The 22,442-nt window shown below is 43.2% G+C and overlaps 1 protein-coding gene across 1 annotated transcript in view; it reads right to left on the bottom strand.

Annotated features, from left to right (window-relative positions):
- The window catches only part of PRPSAP1 (phosphoribosyl pyrophosphate synthetase associated protein 1), a 30,219-nt gene that overhangs the window by 3,219 nt on the left and 4,558 nt on the right, over positions 1-22,442 (bottom strand). Inside the window, exons 3-7 of the mRNA XM_007185746.2 lie at positions 21,437-21,503; positions 9,277-9,449; positions 7,811-7,926; positions 7,286-7,341; positions 6,425-6,570 (exon numbers count right to left, since the gene is read on the bottom strand). Of these exons, the coding sequence (XP_007185808.1) occupies positions 6,425-6,570; positions 7,286-7,341; positions 7,811-7,926; positions 9,277-9,449; positions 21,437-21,503 (558 nt within the window). The remainder of the gene's footprint in view (positions 1-6,424; positions 6,571-7,285; positions 7,342-7,810; positions 7,927-9,276; positions 9,450-21,436; positions 21,504-22,442) is intronic.

The raw sequence follows: 22,442 nt of genomic DNA, 5'->3' as shown, positions 1-22,442 counted from the left end.
TAAGAGCCAGGGGACGCTGGGCGGCGCAGGCCTCAAGTCAGGGAGGAGCAGAGCAAGAGAGATCTCACCGGCACAGAGAAGCAGCACCACGGTGCCACTCAAAACAGAAATATTCCACTTGTAAAGAAATGTAAATAAATGCCGCTCTGCAGAAAGTAAACAGGGAAAGGCTGCCAGACTGCCAGATAAATAGCTGGCTTTACTTCATTTTCTTCCAAGGCGACCTTACTGGGACAATGTAACCTTATTATCAGACAACTACACCACTGACATAATCGGTTTCCTGAAAGTTAGGAAGCCGAAGACAATAACCACAAGTCCATCACCTTTTCCTGATTTAACTGGTTCTTAAAGTAGAGGCTTCTTATCTCACTACAAAATTTATATGTGAAAAAGGCCCATCAGTGTACAAAGCAAACTACAGGATGCAGAAGGGACATAGGAATTCACCCTGAAAAGGAGGTTAGTAAACTGAGAGGGGAAAAATATTTCAGAAGAACAGGCTAAACATTCTACTTCTTTGGGGAAGCTTTTTTTAATTCTGAAATATTTACTAAACTAGTAGTGGGGGAGCGGGAATAGAATAAATTCAGGGTAGTTATATAGTTTAGTAATTATCAGCAAGCAATCCATTTTAGCTGACTCCTATCTACAGGCGCTGTAAACCTGGAAGAACATGTGTCCCTTTGCGTATACTAGCAAATCAGCCGAGTTGAAATTCAGCACTATTTTACTGGCAAATTTCAGTAGACAATTCCTGATTTCCCATCCTGGAAACGAGGGCAATTTGTTAAATTTGGGCAGTCAAAAAGGCTCTGCATACGTATAAGTATCACCTAAAAGGGGGAGGAAATAAACCACCAACATCAGAAAAGCCTTCCTCAAATTCTGTCTTTAAATTAAACCATGTGGGTAGGTGGTTACGTTGACCTACCCGCTTCTTAAAGAGATGTGGCCCCTTTCTTGACCATTTTTCTCTGTAAAAAAAGAAAAAGACTGAAAGCCAATAACCCTCATCAGACATCAACAGAAATTCAGCTCTAGTTTGATGCATGTCACAGTATTCCTGCTGACTTTTCTGTAAGCCTACCTCTCCCCAAAAAACTTCTGTCAGTTTGAAATGAAAAACAGGCATGGCTAGGATCAAGGCTTAAAAAAAAGGCTCAGTCCCAGCTCATAACTGCCTTTGGGATCGGCACAAACTAAATACATAATTTGCTGGCTACTAAAAAAGAGGCAGACTTCATTATAGCATCAAGAGAATAGGACCTCACAGCCTTAAAAAAATGTCCCCAAATTTCTAAAAGCTTGCCCAGGAAATAAAACACTAATGATTCAAACTTTCCAGTAAAAGTAATATATGTACTGAAGGTCAAGAATAAAGGGTGCTGAGCTTCCCTGGTGGCGCAGTGGTTGAGAATCTGCCTGCCAATGCAGGGGACACGGGTTCGAGCCCTGGTCTGGGAAGATCCCACATACCACGGAGCAACTGGGCCCGTGAGCCACAATTACTGAGCCTGCGCGTCTGGAGCCTGTGCTCCGCAACGAGAGAGGCCGTGAGAGTGAGAGGCCCGCGCACCGCGATGAAGAGTGGCCCCCGCTTGCCGCAACTAGAGAAAGCCCTCGCACAGAAACGAAGACCCAACATAGCCAAAAATAAAATAAATAAATAAATTAATTAATTAATTAAAAAAAAAAAAGAATAGAGGGTGCTAAAATTATTCTATGTTTAAGAGTCTGCTCTCTTTCTCCACTTTGTCAAACAAAACCCAGTATGTTTAAGAATAAAATGAACTGTGCGCCATTACTTGTGGCCAGAAAGCACTGTTAAAACTACATCGACTTACTGCAGTAAAAATGTCAATTTAGCAAATGATTTCCAATGTTCTTATGAAGGAAGTAGGAAATTGTCTTTTGCATTTAAAATTAGCATTTTCCAGGTAAAATAGTGCTGCTTTTACAACCATCCTTTAGATTACACACACACACACACACACACACACACACACTCTTTTACTGTTTTGCCAGAATCAAAAAACCTTCCTCTCTTAAAATAGAGTGAAAAGGGATGGATATTCCTTATCCATTTTCATCTTGGTCTATTTCTAACTCAATGGAATGTCAAACTTTATCAACAGACTGACATTAAAAAGAGATATATGAAATAAAATACGGTTGCCAGTAGAACTAGAACTGAAATTATTTCCAAGCTCATAATGCTATCTACATGCAAACAAGTCAAAACTTACATTTAACAAATGCTCAAGGGGAGCCGATGTCGGTTTTCACTTTAGTGGTGAAAGCCACACCTTCACTTGTACAATTAACAAGCCAGGAAAATCAAGGCAGAGCAGGTGACTCACTCTCATTTTTGCATTCCAAGCTCTGAAGTGTCACCACTGTGGCAAACACAGAGCACTGTTTAGTGGAACCACTGACACACAATCCTTTCAAGTTCATTAGATTCCTTGCCATCAGGGAGGTATCAACTCTATCTTATAAAAGAGAAACATTTACACTACCTCACTTTTAATAAATTACTTTAGAAAAGGGTTTCTCAACCTTGGCACTACTGACATTCTGGGCTGGATAACTGGTCAGTAGCATCTGTGGCCTCTACTCCCTAGATGCCTGTAGCACCCCATGCCCCCCCGTTGAGACAACCAAGAAATGTCTCCAGACACTGCCAAATATGCTCTGGGGAGCAAAAGCCCCCTCGGTTGAGAACTACCGCTCTAAAACAATGGGTTCCAGGGACCTCCCTGGAGGTCCAGTGGTTAGGACTTCACGTGCCGATGCAGGGGGTGTGGGTTCGACCCCTGGTCAGGGAGCTAAGATCCCACATGCCTCGTGGCCAAAAAACCAAAACAGAAAACAGAAGCAATATTGTAACAAATTCAATAAAGACTTTAAAAATGGTCCACATCAAAAATACTTTAAAAAATAAAATTAAATTTAAAAATGGGTTCCAGGAAGATAACATAGTTCTTTCTTAAAAATACACAGACTCCGAGAGTGAATGTCTGCTTTCCTTTGTCCTTGTTCTAATGTCTTCATCTTCATTACTATTGAATAAACTATTATGACATACTAGAAGCAAAACTGATATATAAACATAAAGCACATTTAATGTGGAAGGTACTGAATACAATACACATACAAGAAATAACATTTTTTTCAGAATTCCCTTGGCTAAATCTATAAAAGGGGATCATAGAAAATGATCTTATGGGGACTTCCCTGGTGGTCCAGTGGTTAGGACTCGGCACTTCCACTGCAGGGGGCGTGGGTTCAATCACTGGTCGGGGAACTAAGATTCCGAATGCCTCAGCCAAAAAAAAAAAAAAAAAAAAAGTACAAAAAATTAAAATTAAAAAAAAAGAAAACGATCCTATGGCGATTGTAAAAGTTGTAATGTAAACATACCAACCATCTATGAAGGAATGGCAACACTGTTACAATAAGTAATAAGGCAACATTCTCAGAAGAGAATCTCACCATATAAAATATTGTGGCAATTTGGCAATATCTGTCAACTTAACTTCTGACCCAATAATCAGATTTCTTGGTCTTTATCCCGTAAATACATTCGGTCACTTATGAAAGAATGTAAGTCGAGGTTAATCAGAGGCAATGACGTACTGTGACTGAGTGTGTCTACTCTGGAGCCCAAATCTTGGTTTCTAAATACTACTTCCCACTGAAGGAACTGGGGCTCCGTGGAGAAATGCTGATCCCAGGGCTAAGAAAGTACGAGATGAACGTGGAACATCTGGTTGTACCGGAAAGTAACAAGGAAGAGTCAACACACGATAGGGACACGTCCAAAGAACGTGGGAGGCAGCCTGAAGGAGTTCTCTCTGGCCAAGTGTGAGACAATTTCAGCATTAACACAAGTAGTAGCAATGGAGTATAATGTGCTGAATAAAACACGATTCCACGAATCCGCACTGATACAAATGACTGAACGGACGGGGAAGGAGGGGAATTAGAAAAACCTCCATTTGACAAAAATCATAGTAGTAAGTGATTCAACCCAATATGAGGAAAGAAACAAGCCCCAGCGCAAGGATATTCTACAAATAACTGGCCTGCACTCTTCAGAAGTATCAAGGTCACTGGAGACAAAGAACAGAGGAGTCACTCCTGATTAACTGAGACCAAAGAGAAATGACAACTGGTGCAACGTGTGATCTTATACTGGGTCCTGAGCCCCAAAAAACTGTTTTCTTTTCCTCGGAAGGACACTGGTGGGACAGCTGGTAAAATGTGCATAAGGTCTGCAGATTAGATAACAGTATTGTAACAACATTATTTTCCTGAGTCTGATAATCATACGTGCTTATATTAGACAGTCTCTGTGTTTAGGAAATATACACAAGTATTTAGCAATAAAGGGGCATTATGACTGCAACTCACCCTCAATGGTTCAGAAAAAAAAAAAAAGGCATATAAATGTTCAATTTGGGGGCTCTGAATGAAGAGTAGAGAGAGGAATTTTGTATTGTTCTTTCACCTTTTCTCTAAGTCTGCAGTCAGTTCAAAATAAAAAGCTAAAAAAACAAAGTAGTGTGGATTCTGGCATCAGCAGCTACATTCCAAACCCCGGCGCCACCAGCCCCGGCCGTGTGTCTCGGTTTCCTCACTGGCAGAATGAGGGATCACGAGAGCACCTATGCGTGCTATTGTGCGAGGACCAAATTCGAAGATCTACTAAAGGGCTTAGAACGGCTCTTGGCACGTAATAAGGACTCACGAGATGTTTATTTATTTTATTTTATTTTAAAATTTATTATTATTATTTTTTTAATTTTTGGCTTGTGGGATCTTAGTTCCCCGACCAGGGATCAGACCTGGGTCCACAGAAGTGAGAGCACCAAGTCCTAACCACTGGACGCCAGGGAATTCCCAACAGACGTTTTTTACTATTGGAGCCTTGTTTTTTATACCCAAAGGTTGGGAAAAAAAATAAGTGCATCAACAGGGGACTGGTTAAATAAATTATGGCATATCCATAAAACAGTATACTATGAAACTGTAAAGACAGAAATCTGTATGGACTGAGAAGGAGCTAATGAATGAAAAAAGCAAAGGGCAGAACGATGTATAACATACAACTGTTTACGTGAAAATGAGGGAATCTGCTTGTATTTGCATAAAAGCTCTAAATGGATACACAGGAAACCAACCACACTGGAGATCAGAGTAGCTGCAGGAGAGGGGGGAGGTGGGTGGGTGGAAAGGTTTTTCACCTTAAAGGATTTTATACTTTTTGAATTTTGAAATATGTGAATGTATTCCCTATTCAAGAACTTTAATTATGAAAATCTCAAACAACAAAAAAAAATGCTGTGACACTAAAAATTTAAAGAGTATATTACTTGTTTCTCTTACAATAAAAACCTCCAAAGTTGAAAACAGAGCAGTGGAAATTTTATAGAATGGGGAAAAAAACTGTAATGTTTATACCTTAGACAGGAGCCTGTCTGAAATAACCTGTCTGCGGTGTAACCATGCTAGTATATTCCCACCGTATTAGTCTGTATCTTTCTGAGGCATGGCAAATAGATACAGATTTTAAAAAGAATTACTCTCCTTCCTCTAAAAACCATGATATATCTTCCAGCATAGAATGCTTGTTATTGTCACTCAAAAGTCCACCAAAGTAAATAGCTTCCACTCTGTTGGATTAAAAATAAATTAGTCAGGGGCTTCCCTGGTGGCGCAGTGGTTGAGAATCTGCCTGCCAATGCAGGGGACACGGGTTCGAGCCCTGGTCTGGGAAGATCCCACATGCCGCGGAGCAACTGGGCCCGTGAGCCACAACTACTGAGCCTGCGCGTCTGGAGCCTGTGCTCCGCAACAAGAGAGGCCGTGAGAGTGAGAGGCCCGCGCACCGCGATGAAGAGTGGCCCCCGCTTGCCGCAACTAGAGAAAGCCCCCGCAGAGAAACGAAGACCCAACACAGCCATAAATAAATAAATAAATAAATAAATAAATTTTAAAATAAATAAATAAATAAATAAATAAGTCAGGTATCAGGTCAAAGGGCTACATCACTAAATCAAGTGCTAAAGTTACCTGATCACCAAAGCCTGATATGTGATCAATGGTTGCTATCACCTATCTTACCAAAATATAAAAGCTTAAGATTTCACACCACTACACATACAACTTTTTTACTAAAGCTAAGATTATTTCACTCTCTGAACGCCAAGTGCTGCCCAGATTAGCTCAACTGTCCTTACCTAGTCTACAAAAGTGTGTAACAAAATCTTTGACAAAAGGCAAAATCAACATAATACCGTTCAATTATTTAAAAATACCACAACAGCATCTACGTAGGTATTAACTCCTAGGCATTCATACTATTCAAAACTTTCTTCCATTTACAAATAGAATAAAACCACAGAGCTGATCTTACATGGCAATTCCAGCCCAGGGTGGACGGTCGCGTTCTTGACCATCGGGGGAGAATGGCGGCCGTCGTCCATGTCCAGCTCTGCACACTGAGCCTCCCCGTGGATCACAGCTAAACCCAGACGCAGCCGCTCTGCGTACGACTGGGCCCTAAGAGGAAGATAACGGGAAAGGGTGAGGTTCATGGGAAGCAAAACCCAAGCGCTGCTTTTTCATCACTTTGTTACCACAGAATGAAAACACCATTCAACCTTTTATGGATATGCAAAGGAATTACTTCTACAAATCAGGAAGTGCGGCCCAGGCCGGAATGTAAATGCCTCAAGAGGCACTCGAGATGGGATGTGGGCTGGTATCTGATTCTAGATCATTTTGGTTCTACCCTTTGCCTAACAGTCTCACACTCATCTTCAGGGTTTAAAAAGTTTGTTTTGGTTTTTTCCCCTATTTCTTGGCTGCGCCTCAAGGCATGCTGGCTCTTAGTTCCCCAACCAGGAATCGAACCCGTGCCCCCTGCAGTGGAAGCGCGGTGTCTTAACCACTGGACCGCCAGGGAAGTCCCTCATCTTCAGAAGAACTCTGTTCAAAAAGGTCTCAAAAACCACTGTCTCAAAGGCGTTCACAGTCTTCCTGTTTTCCTTTTCCTGAGAACTTGAAGGAAGAACTTCATTTTCTCCCAGGGGAAAAATGAGTAATTCCGAGAAATGCTCGTGTTGTTTGGAAACTAGAGGTAAAGCTGTGGTTTGGGGTATGACAATGATTTGGGGGAAAGCTGGAGCTGATGAGTTTTCACAAGCCATATTAAGACAGACCTCGGATTCTGAAACACCCAAAAGGGATGTGTATAAATGTCTGGCTTATTTACCTTTTTGCAGCATCAGGAGACTTAGCTACGATGACTGCATTTCTATAATTTGGAATCTAGATTTGGAGGAAAAATAAGAAAATACTGAAAAGGTATCAAAAAAATAACACCTGGGTGCTGGCAACACATTTTTTTCCTCTTGTAACAATGATCCATACTAGCAAACAAGCTAGAATTTCATTCACTCGTTTAACATTTTTTAAAAACCCTTATCAATTAGCGTCATTGCCGAAGTCTGCTACATCAAGAAGATTAAAACATAATGAATTCCTAAAACCTTCATTTTAGAAAATATAAGCAAATCGCTAAAGATACTTAGAAGGAAATCCATTTTTAATTTCTTTAAAAAATACTATCCTCTGTGCCTAAATGCTGACCTTATCTGACTTAATGACTCAGGCATTGAGACTTAAGGGAAGAGCATTTGATCATTGGATGTGCCTTTCAATACTGAAATCTGGTGCCAGAGAAAAACTACACAGGGTCTCTTTTGAGGACAATGGGGTATTTGCTGACGCTCCTCACTTCTTCCTGGATATACTGAAGCAGGAAAGGTGAGGCTCTAAGGTTGTCCACAGGAAAGCTGAAAAAGCCTTGTATTTCCTTTTGATGAAGATCCATAGTGATAATGTGAGTTAAACCTGAAATTTTAAAACAAAAAATTACAAAGTTCACCCCTACCAGTTAACGGCTACAGCGGACACAAACTAGACGCCCAGTGCCTCTTTCCTAACGGAAGACTGAAGGCAGGGGGGCACTGGGAACAAGCATGTTCGTTATAGACCTTATTTGCAATCTTAACAAAACTCAATGAACTAAAGACAATGCTAAGCCTGATGTAAAGGAGCCTATAACCTTCCACGTGGATTAAAACACTAAAGCTAAAAAACAGTGCTCTCCTCTACTATCATCATTAGCTTAGGCCTGAACATTGGGAAAAGAAAAATCAGGTAGAAGCAAAAATATAAACATGGAATTAAATACTGGAGCAAAAATAGATATAAAAAAAATAGGCCTTGATTAAAGAATCTAGGAAGAAATGTTAAAGGACTGTGGATTAAGGCAGGAGGAATAGGAAAGCAAAAGCAAAGTAATAGATATACTAGAAGGAAAGAAATCCACAAACACAATGATAAGACACTGAAGAGCCTGGAAACATGTGTATATGTCCGAAGAGAATGGGTCAAGTACAGAAAAACAATGCAAACACACTCTTATAATCAACAGTGCTAAGCAAAAAAAAGGTACACATATAACTACATGGCAAATGGCCAAGGTCACTGAAAAATTTCCAGAGCGAAGAAGCAGAATTACTTGTTCTTTCCAAAAACATTACACATTTTTATAGCAAATGGAATTCAAATGTGTTTCTCAGGACTCAGATATATATTTGAGTTTTTAAATAAACATGCGGCAAATAAAATCCCATTAATTGTAAAGGGCTATTACATTTGATTTAGGGGCCATAAAGTATGTCACCACTACACAAACACACAATGAAAATGATCTGCTATACAGAAAGACAATTGGGGAGGGGGAAAAAAAAGAGTATATAAGCTGAAGAAGTAGTAAAGGAAAAAATCCAGTTTTACTATTATGTACATCAACAGAATTTAGCTAAGGTTTGAATAAATCTAGACCTGAAACTCAAAAGATCACATCCGAATGCCAAGATCGCCAGCTGAAGTTTCGATGATGATAAGATGAAATGGAAAAGAAGGTGGAATGAGGAAAAAGTCCAAGATGAGAGAAGTAAGCCCTGAAGCAGACAAGGTCACTCTGAAGGAGGACAAAGAGAACAGAAAAAGAATTGACACCTAAGCTCACATATCCCTAAGCAGAACTATGCAAAAGGAAGCAAGACAAAGTAACTACTGAACAACACTTAGAGAAAACAGGTCCCCAACCAGCTACCTGCGCTATGGACTAATCTGGCACAGGGGACGGTCCCAAGCAACGGCGCGGGGCCCCAGGGCGCTGGCCGCACTCACCGGCTTTCGCCAGCATGGACGCCAGGAGCTTGCACACGATGGAGCCCCTCTTCCTCATCTTGCTCTGCTTGCTGTAGGGGAAGTAGGGGATGACGCCGATAATATTCCTGGCACACGCGGTCTTCAGTGCGTAAGCCATGATCAGTAACTCCATCACGGCTGTATTCACGTCTCTGAAACAGATGAGATTTGCACTTTTGGATTAGTTTCATTTGTTAACTCCTGGCAAAGATCTCAACCGCAGCAATCTGACCTGGGCTGCCAAGAATGATGTTAGGTGGATCATCACGCTGGCTTACGACGGCACTTCCTGAATAGAGGGGAAAGCTTACTAACTCCTCTTTATAGCTGTCTGAGTTCCGGTTTTCATGTGAGGTTACTTAAATTCACACAAGGTTATCCACTCTCACCTTTGCCTCGATCTTCTGTCAGTGACACGGTCACAGGAGTGGCAGGTGAAGCAGGCAGTGACTGCTGACAACCAGAGTGAGCCCACACCTGCTGGCACCGTCCCCGGGATCCGAACTCGGGCCAGAGTGCTAGCACCTCGTTTTCCTGGGAACACCAAGGGAAATCCACCTGCCCTTGTATCTATTTAGCTGCCGTAACCATAAAGAATTTGGTCTCTTTTTTTTTCTTTTGGGAGTGGGGAGAAGGGTGAGGGGTGGGGAGACTTTGGAACTTAATTTCCAAATATCTCCCCCATCCCTTCTTTCCTTGAGATACATAGATTCCTAACAAAGACTACCCAGATAGACAAGAAAATATGAATCTGAAAGGTATTCAAAGGAAAGGCTATTTCCAAATTTTAATGAATGCTGACTGTTAACCCTTTGCCAAGGCTGATCAAGCAAAAGGTGGGGACTTCCCTGGTGGTGCAGTGGTTAAGAATCCACCTGCCAATGCAGGGGACATGGGTTCGAGCCCTGGTCCAGGAAGATCCCACATGCACCACAACTACTGAGCCTGCACTCTAGAGCCCGCGAGCCACAACTATGGAGCCTGAGTGCCACAACTACTGAAGTCCGTGCGCCTAGATCCCGTGCTCCGCAACAGAGAAGCCACTGCAATGAGAAGCCCGTGCACTGCAATGAAGAGTAGCCCCCGCTCACCGCAACTAAAGCCCGCGCGCAGCAACGAAGACCCAACACAGCCAAAAATAAAATAAATTTACTAAAAAAAAAAAAAAAAAAAAGCATAAGGTGGCCTCTGTCCTTAAAGTTAAGGGCCTTTAAATCCTTCAGGATGACCTTCCAAAGCTCTACCCTCTCTCTCTAGCGTCCTCCTACTCCTCTTTGGATTACCCAAGTGTCCTCAAACAGCCTCTCTTTTGTGTCAGGAGTGTATCTCCCTTGCCTTCCCCAGATTAAGAAGATCATTTCCCACGTCCTAGTTCCCACCCAAGTGAGGGGTAGGCTCTTCAGATGACACAGTTTCTGAATTATCTGATCTGTAGCAAAATGGAAAGCCTGCCATCAACATAGCAGAGACTTAATAAATGCTTGCTGAGTAAGTGGTGGAATGAAATACTCATCGCGAAATGCTTTTTAGCTTGAAGGACAGTCAGGCCATTTTCCCCCAGTCTCTTTCAGTTTATGTTTACACCTGTGCCCCTGGAGTGAGCGAGGCAAAGACATCCTTTCACTCTGACAATGTTTTCCACACCCACGTTCAACTGGTGGAACTTCCAACCTCTCCTTTGTAGTTTGGATTTTTCACAACTATTTCAAGATTCTGTCATAAGTTTCTATGTTTGTTTCTCCCACGGGGTAGGCAGAGTTGATTCTGGGCTCAACTTCAAGATGCAGTTGTCAACCTAGACATGCCTTTTGCATTGCTGACAGGTGACGTTACTTTCCAGCTGCCATTTCTTCCTCTGAAATAAAGTGGTACATTCTTCTCCCTCGTGCTCCCAAATTAATAATGTCCCAAGTCTGCCATCAAAAGGTCAGAGGACACACGACCTTTTGGTATAATCAGGACAAAACACTTATCAAACACCTCCAAGGTACTTAGGAATTCATACTATTTGGTCTATTTTCAGCACTTTCCGACAATTTTCATCCTGGGTCATCAATTCAACAAATATTTATTGAGCACCTTGCACCAGGCACTGTGTTAAGTGTGTCAGGTGGGGAGATAACAGGGTAAGCAAGGCCGACCTCATTTTGGGGGAAGGCCAGAGACCGCCCCCGCGATCACCCTTGTAATCATATGTCCCAAAAAGGAGCACAGCTAACTCACCTAAGAATGTTCCCCTTCCCAAACACTTATCCTTCATTCCAGAGGGGAGAGCTTCCCTTCCCACAACGGATCATCTACATTGATGCCTTGTGGGCTCTGGTGGTTGAGCTGGAAGCCTGCACAGTACTCAGAGCACAGAATATAGGTAACTCAGGAGTCCGTATCTAAACAACAGGCATCCTATACACCGTAGCAAAAGCCTCTTCCATATACAGACTGCTTGTCAACGTTAGAAATAAAATTAGAGCTTTCTTAACCTTCCACTTGTGTGATGCAATGTGTGGCATTATAAAAGCTCTACTGGACCTGGTGGTTTCTTACACCAGATCCCAATGCCAACAATAACTGTTGAAATTAATTAAACAGATCCTGGAAGAGTATCTATCTGGGTCATGCGTTTCTAGCTGGCTTTGTGATAGCATTTATAAGACACAACCACACAACAGGAGGTTTGGATAGCACACAAGGGAAGGCCAGATGGTAAGACATTAATGTAACAAGAGGAACAGTTTGGGAGGAGCCTTGATTTCAGAGTAACTTTCTTTCCGCTAATTACTAATTTCTCTCCTGAGGTTTTTATTTTTTACTTTTTCCTCTTCCTAATGCCCTATGCCAAGGGAGTCAACATTCTCTAGCCCGCAGCTAAGGAAAGCCTCCCCCGCCCCACCCCTTATTGGTCAGGAAGGCAACAAAAGGGCCTTTGTCACAGCGGCTTTACCCATTCACTGAGGGACACTGGACAAATTGGATACCAAGCAGTTATTTTGTGGGCTAGCAGGGTGAAGAGAAATTGGCTGGCAGCCTCTGCTTTGTTTATCTGTTCCCTAAGACTGTTCCAAGTACATCCTGGCTAGTGCCTGTAGTCTTTGTATCTAAGTAGGACAATCTTAACTGTTTACCAACTATTTTTCTCTTCCCTAAGACTATCACATCTTATATTAAACGCAGCCCTGACTGCTCTCTCATTTTCGATAGACAAAAACGAGTGAGAGTTAAAGAAACAGACATGGTCTATACATATCAATTAAAATTGCAAAGACAGACCAACACCACAGATGCAAGTACTGAGAACAGGTCATGGAGTACGATTTACCCCGTCCCCATCTCCAACAATGAATCCCCTGCAGCAAATAAGCTGTAATGTGCTTTTAATGCGTCTTCTTATGTTACATCACCATACTAGAACTTGTAACATAAAACATGAAAACTGTCCTTCAAAAAACACTTTGTAAGCTTCATATCTATTTTACTTAGTTCCAATGCTCAGTACATTTGGAAACTCCTTGAGTACCATCCTGTGATATTGTGATTTATAATAAGAAATATGTATTTGGTTCCCATTTCGGGCACCAAGCTCCCTTCTAAAACCTTTGGAATTTCCTAAGCCTTGAGAGGAATAAAGGTGTCTTTAGTTATGTTAAGGAGGTGACTTTTGGACTGCACCTAAAGGAGGGGACTGGTTGCCAGGGAGACAAACCACGTGATTAGAGGGGTTGAACTTTCAGTCCCATCCCCATGACCTCTGGAGGTTGAAATAATTGCCTAAGGCTAACGGTATCATCAATCATACCTATGTAATGAAGCCTCAGTAAAAAGCCAAACGGAGGGGGTTCAGAGAGCTTCCAGGTTGGAGACTGTGTAGAGACTGGGGAGAGTGGCGTGAAAGCTCCGTGTCCCTTCCTGCATACATTCCCCCACACATCGCTTGCATCCGGTCCTTCTTGAGATACATCCAGAAGACGAATTCCCAAGAAATTCTGAACAACGGCAGCACCAGAAAAAGGTCTATATTACATCTCAGGACATCAGCTCTAAAGGCGACTGAACTCATTTCGATGTCTAAGCTTCGTTCTGTTTGTCTAAAATCAGCCTTATTACTTCAGGTAACATCCTCTCCTCCTCAACAGAAAACTCTGTAAGATACATTCCTTCGCCCTGTGCACAGGGATGTTCCCTGCCATTCCAGTAAACAAAGGATGCTGCCTGCCATCCCAGTTCCACCAGGATCAAGCCACTTGCCACTGCCGTCGCCCACTGAAGGCAAGCCCCGAGGCGAATTCAGGATGGAGGGAAATAAGCAGCATTGTGTGCTTTGGATGCCTGCCCTAGTTAGAAAGATGCATATCTAAGGACTAATTTCAGTGACCGCAGATCCTTGCATCTTCCCAAGTACAGAAAAGCACTAGAATCATGAACTTGAGATGCCTGCTCTTGTGGTCCGCAGTCATCCTGTGATGCCCCAGCAAAAACCTCACATACATCCTGGCTCCCCCCTGACCTCTTTTTTTTTTTTTTTTTAATTTTTTTTTTTTTTAAAGGATTTTCTTATTTATTTATTTATTTATTTTTGGCTGTGTTGGGTCTTCGGTTCGTGCGAGGGCTTTCTCCAGTTGCGGCAAGCGGGGGCCACTCTTCATCGCGGTGCGGGGACCGCTCTTCATCGCGGTGCGCGGGCCTTTCTCTATCGCGGCCCCTCCCGTCGCGGGGCACAGGCTCCAGACGCGCAGGCTCAGCAATTGTGGCTCACAGGCCCAGCTGCTCCGTGGCATGTGGGATCTTCCCAGACCAGGGCTCGAACCCGTGTCCCCTGCATTAGCAGGCAGATTCTCAACCACTGCGCCACCAGGGAAGCCCCCCCCGACCTCTTTGGAGCAGTTTCTCAGCCCTCTGAGGGGCTGGCTCTGGGCTACAGTCCCCAGTAAAGTCCCCAAATACAACTTAACCTGCAACTTTTAGGTTGTGTGTTTTGCTTCAACTGACAATCTACATAACCATTTATAGCAGAGAGTACTAAAAAACTAAATTCCCTGCTAAATTAACTAAATTTAGTTATCACTAAAATATTCTGTAGTCAGCAATAAAATAGTTTACTGTGACAAACCCAATAACCCTTTTTATGGGATACGTGCACACAGACATTCTCTCTGTCCTTTCTCCAGATTTCTCCTCTCCAGTCCCCATCATCCTAAGAGATACAGGAACCGCAAGGTGACAATGTTTTTGCTTCGATACCACCAAAGAACCACGGGTGAAACAGGAGGGAGGGGGCAGAGCACAACCGCTGAAAGCATGACATAGCCTGAGGACATGACAGAAACTGATTGGAACCAAATGGGTCCAAGATGGCGGACAAGTCAACTTCCACTAGACCTTGAGCCTCAGTATAGGCTCACTGTAACACATCAGCAAGCTAAATGACACACCCACAGGCGCCATGACAATTCCAAGACCTGACCACAAGGACCAAAAAGTGGGCGGTGGCCCGATTCCTGGAAATCCCCGCCCCTTCCTGAAATAGCTGGAATACTCCTCCCACTCATTAGCCTATGAAATTACCCACCCCTATAAAAACTGACAACCCCACACCCTGGTGCCTTTTCTCACCTTCTGAGATGGCCCATACTCTGTCTATGAAGTGTGTTTCTCTCTAAATAAATCTACATCTTACCTATCACTTTGTCTCTCACTGAATTCTTTCTGCAATGAGACATCAAGAACCTGAGCTTCATTAAGTCCTGAAACCAGGTGTGTGATCTCAGTTGGAAGACGTGGGTTTTGGCAGGGTTCGAGTTCCGGCACGTGGGTTCAAGTCCCAATCTGAGGCGCACGGTTTCACAAGGAAGACAATTATGGCTTCTCAATAATCTCAAAACAAGTACCACAAGGGAATTGCACCATCTTCAGGACAGGGTTCTGGTTTTCAAAAGCACCATGTATATCTGCGCTGCTCCTTCAAAAAGAAACCTTTCCATATGGTAAGTGTGTAAAATTGCTGTCAAGGTTCTTCTACAAGATTCACTCTCTCTGTTGCAACTCCATGGACTGCTCCCTACCTCTTCCTTTGTTCAAATTTTCGAGTATCCTAAGCACAAGTGGGGAAAAAAAAAACTACAAATGTTTCCCAATTAGCCATTAACCAACTCATTTTCCACGTTAATTTGTCCTTTCCCTGGAAAACACCTGCATATTGTAAAGTTCCGTATGTATTACTGCCCCAGGATCACTCTAAACTGCATGTACTAAATATTTCTACTGCATTCTTGGTTACCATGAGATATGGAAAACAAGAATTAGATAAAGCACAACTTCTTGCCACAAAGAAGACTAACCACAAGCTGTCTCAAGATCCCAGGACAGGGCTGTTAAGAGTGAGCGTTATTTTGCCGTGCCAATAGACTGTGAACTTATACTGTTTATGACATGTTAAAGAAGTCTGAACTAAAACTAGGGAGGGAGATGTATTATAACAAAAAGGAAATTATGGATATAGCTGTCCCTCTACCCTACATGCATTAACAAGTGCACAATGATACCCCAAGGTGGAAATCTGTGGTTAGAGGACATAAAAGGGGGTGATGATGACACCTGCCTCAGAGGGTGGTGACTGGTGGAGGGGATGATCCACCTGAAGCCCTTCAGCCTCACATACGTCACCAACTTCACACACCAGCCACGGCAAGTCTGCTATTACTATCATTATTATATCTCTTCCCTACTTCCCGAACTCATAATAAAAGTAAAGGAATTAGAATATTCGATAGCCTCAGAGATGTACTATAAAAACATTTGGTCCTTGACATACACACACTACTATGTATAGAATAGATAATTAATAAGAACCTACTGAATAGCACAGAGACCTACTCAATACTCTATGATGACCTATATGGGAATAGAATCTAAAAAAAAGTGGATATATTTGTATGTAAAACTGACTCACTTTGCTATACAGCAAAAACTAACACAGCATTGTAAATCAACTACACTCCAATATAAAAAAAATTTTTTAATTCGGTCTTGCTAAGTCAATCCTATAATTAAGAAATTGATTGGAAAAGATTATACTTTCACAAAGGCATCAAAGCCTCGACCATCCCAGCTCATCATGAACATGAAGACCGGTCAACACCCTGGCTCTCCAACAGCTGGACGTCAGCTGTCTACACACAGCCGGAAGGCAGCTCATCAAGTCCTCGGTCACTAGGTCACTAATGGCATCCAGGACTATCTGACACAGTGGGGTCTCTGACGTGACAAGGTCATAACCTCTTAGTTCCTCCCCCAACTCAGGGATGATCCCTGATTACACGGAACAGAACAAAGCTACCAAGAGCACAGCTGCTCATGTGCTGGCACACAACTGACCACGACCAAGTTAACTCTTGTCCTAGAGATGAGTTCAAAGTCAGAGCTCAAATTCCAGGCTGAGGTGCAGACCTGTGAATTAAGGCTAAGATTCCTTAAAGATAAACAATTCCTGACAGGACACACATTCTTTTGCTGTCACAAATTCAGTTAGGGTAGAGTAAAGAGACTTCACTGACCACCACTGCCTTTGGACTCAGACCCCCGTATTTCCTGGAGGATGAGTGACAAAGGTGGCCCGTCTATGGCTACAAAGGTCGAGGTTCTGTTCTCTCTCCCTCAATAAACTAGTAAAAGGCTCTCAGTAGTCTAAAGAGGCCAAGCCAAGGATCTAGGGTCACCTGCAGCTCTGTCCTATACCCTAAGGAACTCAAGAATTCAGAGGTTAAAAAAAAAAAGTGGTGAGAATGCAACCTTACTATTCACCACCAACAAAAACCAGGATAAGCACAGAAGGCCAGGGAGCAGCCAAGGGGAGTGTCAAAGCTCTCTGACTACACATGTTCTAGGGCTACGCAAGCCCCGCAGGCTTTCCCCTCATTCCTAGGATGCAGTGTCAAACAAAAGCATGGGGAAAAAGATTCCCGTCACCAGGAGACAAACAGTACAAAACCAAAATTGCTGGAGGAAACATAAATTAGTAGGTCCCCCATGGAGGGCAATATGGAATTATCTGTCGATACCACAAGTATTCCAAGTGTCTATCGACACAGCCACATCTCTCAATACCACAAACGCGTGGATCCTCACACCCAGCAATCCCATTTCTTGGCACCTTCGTACAGACACACCCCGAACACGGGCAATATGACGCACATACAGGATGTTCCGCAGTTGGCGAGCACAAGACTAGAGACACAGCGTACGCGACGGGCTGAATAAGCTTCGGTGTGTCCACAGAACACAGTATGAAGCCGCAGAAGACAAGGTGGGAACACAGCTCCCCTGAATCCCACCGTAATGAAATACGGCAAACCTAAACTGAGGGGAAGTCGACAAAATAAACTGGCCAAAGTGTCGTCTTCAAAAGGGACAAAGTTTTGAAAGTCAAGGAAAGACCGAGGGATGGTTCCAGACTGTCCAGAAGACACGACACAGACAACCAAGTGCTACCTGAGCCTCAACTGGCTCCTTGTGCCAGGAAGAGCCCTGGGGGACAGCGGATGACACGGGGATGGGGTCTGAGGCTTAGGTGGTGACAACACAGAGGTCTCAGTATCCTGATTCTGACGGTGGCACTGTGGTTGTATACGAGAAAGCCCTCGTTTGTAGGAATTACACCCTGAAGTGTTTGGGGTGGTGAGGCGCCAGGCTGGCAACTCTGTCTAAAGTGGCTGCAACGCACAGGCTAGTTTTCTGGAAGTTTGCGATTGTTTCAAAATTAGAATCTTTTAAAGATGAGGTAGCTCTTTCTGTATTGATACAGTACAATGCTTTATTTTTAAAAGTTCAGCAAAGTGTATCAGACTTTTTTTTTTTTTTTTTTACTGCATGTTAAGTGTATTGACTAACTGACCTAAAAGAAAATATTTACAAGTGGATGAAGCATTTCAGAATTAAGTACATCCAGGCAAAGAAGACCTCAAGGTAGGAAAAATGTTTGACTAAGTGAAATATTTAAAAATAATTATATTTGTTCAGTGATTATGATGTAGTCAAATCTACAAATTTCATATTTAAAAAACGTTAACATAATTTATGTGGCTACAAGTATGGTTATTTTATAACTGTCTTTTTCTTCTGGGAAGAAGAATAATTTCTGAGTAAACTTTAGGTACATATTAGAATCATTGCTAACTTATCAATTTAGAGGTATCTTACACTTTTTTTTTTTGAATTTTTGAATTTTATTTTATTTATTTTTTTATACAGTAGGTTCTTATTAGGTATCCATTTTATACATATTAGTGTATACATGTCAATCCCAATCTCCCAAGTCATCCCACCCCCCCCACCCCCACCCGCCACTTTCCCCCCCTTGGTGTCCATACGTTTGTTCTCTACATCTGTGTCTCAGTTTCTGCCCTGCAAACCGGTTCATCTGTACCATTTTTCTAGGTTCCTTTTTTTTTTTTGGCAGCACCGCTGGGCCTGTGGGATCTTAGTTCCCTGACCAGAGACAGAACCCTGCAGTGGAGGCACAGGGTCCTATCACTGGGCCGCCAGGGGATTCCCTATTAGACTCCTTCTATGTAAAAATTAAGAAAAACATATAAGCAACTGCTTGAGCACACAGAGTCTCTGAAAAGAATGCCTAAGAACCTGATAACACTTGCCGTATCCAGGGAGGGAAGCAGGGTGGCTGATGGCAGAGGCAGGGCTCATCACACACCCTTTTGAAACCTGAACCACGCAGATAAATTAAAATTACTTTTATTTTGGTTTTGAGGATCACCTGAATTATGGAGCCTAAATTTGTATGCACATTATCAAATAAAGAGGAACAGGTATTTAGCTATCTCAGAGGGCTGGGGAATTTTTATTTTCTGATACACATTTCTATACTGCCTGTGTTTACAGAGATGAACATTATTCTTTATGATCAGAAAAAAGTATTAAAATACGTAGTATCTACCAGTTATCAGTGTACAGGGAAACTCTGTTATACCTGGGTTCAGATTACTCACTCCATGACCCTGTGGTCCTCAGTTTCCTTCAGACCCAGTTTTCTCAATCCCTTCACAGGGGGCTGTAAGGAAAAACAGTTTTTCCCTTCTCTGTACATTTACAACACTGAATACTTCTGGTCACCAAATGTGTGGGGATTTTCCCACACGTATGTAATTCTCAGAATCTCAGGACACCAGCTGGGTATCCTACAATTCAACAACTCAATTCTGACACTCTGCCTGGACAAAGCATCACATCCCACAGGTTAAGGGCCCAGTAAGGCTGCCCCCTCCCTCACTTCAGACATGGGCAAGTCCAGGCTGTCACCTGTGCTTCTGACCAACCCGCTATAAATCAGAGGTTCCCATTACCCCCTCCTCAGCTCCGATTAATTTGCTAGAGCAAAGTAAAAAAAAAAAAAAAAAAGGCAAAAAAACCTCAGGGACTTCCCTGGCAGCCCAGTGGTTAAGACTCCGTGCTTCTACTGCAGAGGGCACAGGTTCTATCCCCAGTTGGGGAACTAAGATCCCGCATACCTCATGGCATAGCCAATAAATAAATAAATAAAACTCAGAAAAACAGTTTTCTCACTAGATTACCAGGTTACTATAAAGGATGTAACTCAGGAACAGCCAGATGGGGGAGGTGCACAGGGCGAGGCATAGGGGAAGGGGTGCAGAGCTTCCACGCTTTTCTGGGTGTACCACCCCCTAGCACCTCCACGTCTTCACCAACCCAGAAGCTCTCCGAACCCAGTCCTTTCGGTTTTTTATGGAGGCTTCATTATACAGGCACAACTGATCAAATCATTGGCCACTGGCGACTGATTCAACTTCCAGCCCCTCTCCCCCCCCCCCACCGGAGGTCAGGGGGCCGGGCTGAAAGTACCAACCCAGTAATCACAAGGTTGGTTACCCTGGCAACCAGCCCCTGTCCTGTGTTTATCCAGGGCCTTTCCAAAAATCACCTCACTCACATAACTCAGGTGTAACTGAAAGGGGATTGTTCTGAATAACGAAAGATACCTTTACTGCTCTTATCACTTAGGATATTCCAAGGGTTTTAGGAGCTCTGTGCTCTGTGCCAGGAAAGGAAGACCAGATACATATTTCTTATCATAAATCACAGTATCACAGAGGTCAACAAGAGCTGCCATGTAGGACTGACACATAAGGATTAAAAATGATACGTGTAAAGCGTCTGCACCCTGCTGGCAGCCAGTGCCACGTTTATTGCTAACAGGGTCTCAGGAATCTAAACCGATCAAGACGTGAAGGTCTGGATTTTTCAAAGACACTTGTGATCTATCGACCCCATTCCCAGTGAGGGGCTGAGAGGAGATAACCTCACAGGGAAGTTCATGCTCAGGTATGCCAGGATTCCCCCAGGGCCAGTCCTCCCACCCTGAGGGAAGGAGTGGTAGATGGTATCTGTGACGGACAGGCTAGAGACGGGCCACTGTGCAAAATAAAACCCACCATTTAACAACAACAAAGGCTTTCCAGGAGAGCTGAGCGAACAGACACTGGCCTAGGTTCCTGCAAATGGAGGTAGGATATTTTTGTCCTTGAGGAGTTTAAAGCTTGGAGAAGATGATCAAGTAAACAATAACAGGGGCTTCTCTGGTGGTGCAGTGGTTAAGAATCTGCCTACCAATGCGGGCACGAGCCACGGGTTCGAGCCCTGGTCCAGGAAGATCCCACATGCCGCAGAGCAACTAAGCCCACGTGCCTAGAGCCCATGCTCCACAAGAGAAACCACCACAATGAGAAGCCTGCGCACCGCAACAAAGAGTAGCCCCCGCTCGCCACAACTAGAGAAAGCCCGCATGGAGCAACGAAGACCCAACACAGCCAATAAATAAATAAAATTAAAAAAAAAAAAAGTAAACAATAACAGTTAAGTATAGTGTGACAAGCATGGCAGGAATTCCAAAAGACTATATATATACATATATGTATAGAGAGAGACACATACACACATACATATATAGACCCACACGCATATATGTGTACACATATATATAGTATTTTGGAAAGCATTTAATGTGCAAACACATTTATAATGTAAAGAAAATGGAATTGTTGTTCATATGAAAAGATAATAAGTTACATCAATAAGATTTTTAGAGGAAGAGGGATAAAGTAGTGCTGACTCTTACCTGGGTATCGTTTGTATAATGAAAATATCTTGGCCACGAACAGATTCTTTTATTTCAACTCTTGTTTCTGAAAAATAAAAATGTTCTGCAGTTTGAAGAAAAGCTCTTCATGGTGCAATAATTAGGCAGCAATTGGAGGGAGTAAAGGTGAGTCTAAACCAATGCTTTGCTTAGCGCACCAAAATAAATTCTTAAGAGATCTCGAAATGGCATGTACTTACGTAAAAAATAGTCAAGCTAAGGGGAGAATAAGCCAAAATAGACTAGAAGGCAAAAGCAACAAACAAGTGTACATAAAATCTCAGGGTCCAGAAAAGAATATCCGTCACTAAATAAACACAAGATGCTTAGAGAAAAGTATACAGTGAATAAAGAGGCCAAAAGTTAATATCCTTATTATTCTTTCAACAAAGGCCGATGCCTCCTCTGTTCCAGGCCCTGAGTTGGGGTCCCAAAGTGGGGGACCTGGACCAAGGGGACAAAGACTGACTCAGGAGAGACAATGCAATGCCAAAGGCTGGCAAACTCTCCAGGCCAATGTGCAGGAGAAAGACCAGCCATGATAAAAGAGAAAGAGGCCTGGGAACGATGGCCTCGCTGCAGACTGGAACATACGGTGAGGAACGGAGTACGGAACATTGCAAAGATGTGGGGCAGAGTGGGGCTGCCACTGTGTGCTCGGAAACACAGTGAGAGAGGAGAAAGAGACAGAGAGGAGGTCAGGGAGCTGACCAGGACCACACCACGCAGGAGTCTGGATTTTATTCCAAGGGGTGACAGCAGAGCCACTGGAGGACTCGCGTGATCACTGGCCACTGTGTGAAGACAACGGTGGCAAAGCAAGAAGGGCTGCTTTGGGGGAGCCACTCCAGTTGCTTCTGAAGGAGTGCAGGCAAGCGACAGATGGCGGGCTGGACCAGAGCAGCTGCAGTGGAGGTAGTGAGAGGCAGGCAGGTTTCAGATGGATTCTTGAATCAGAGCGCACAAGACGTGCTGACGGACGTGA

Source organism: Balaenoptera acutorostrata, chromosome 20, assembly GCF_949987535.1.
Source record: "Balaenoptera acutorostrata chromosome 20, mBalAcu1.1, whole genome shotgun sequence".
NCBI classification, from domain to species: domain Eukaryota; kingdom Metazoa; phylum Chordata; class Mammalia; order Artiodactyla; family Balaenopteridae; genus Balaenoptera; species Balaenoptera acutorostrata.
This window is presented reverse-complemented; position numbering and strand designations above follow the sequence as displayed.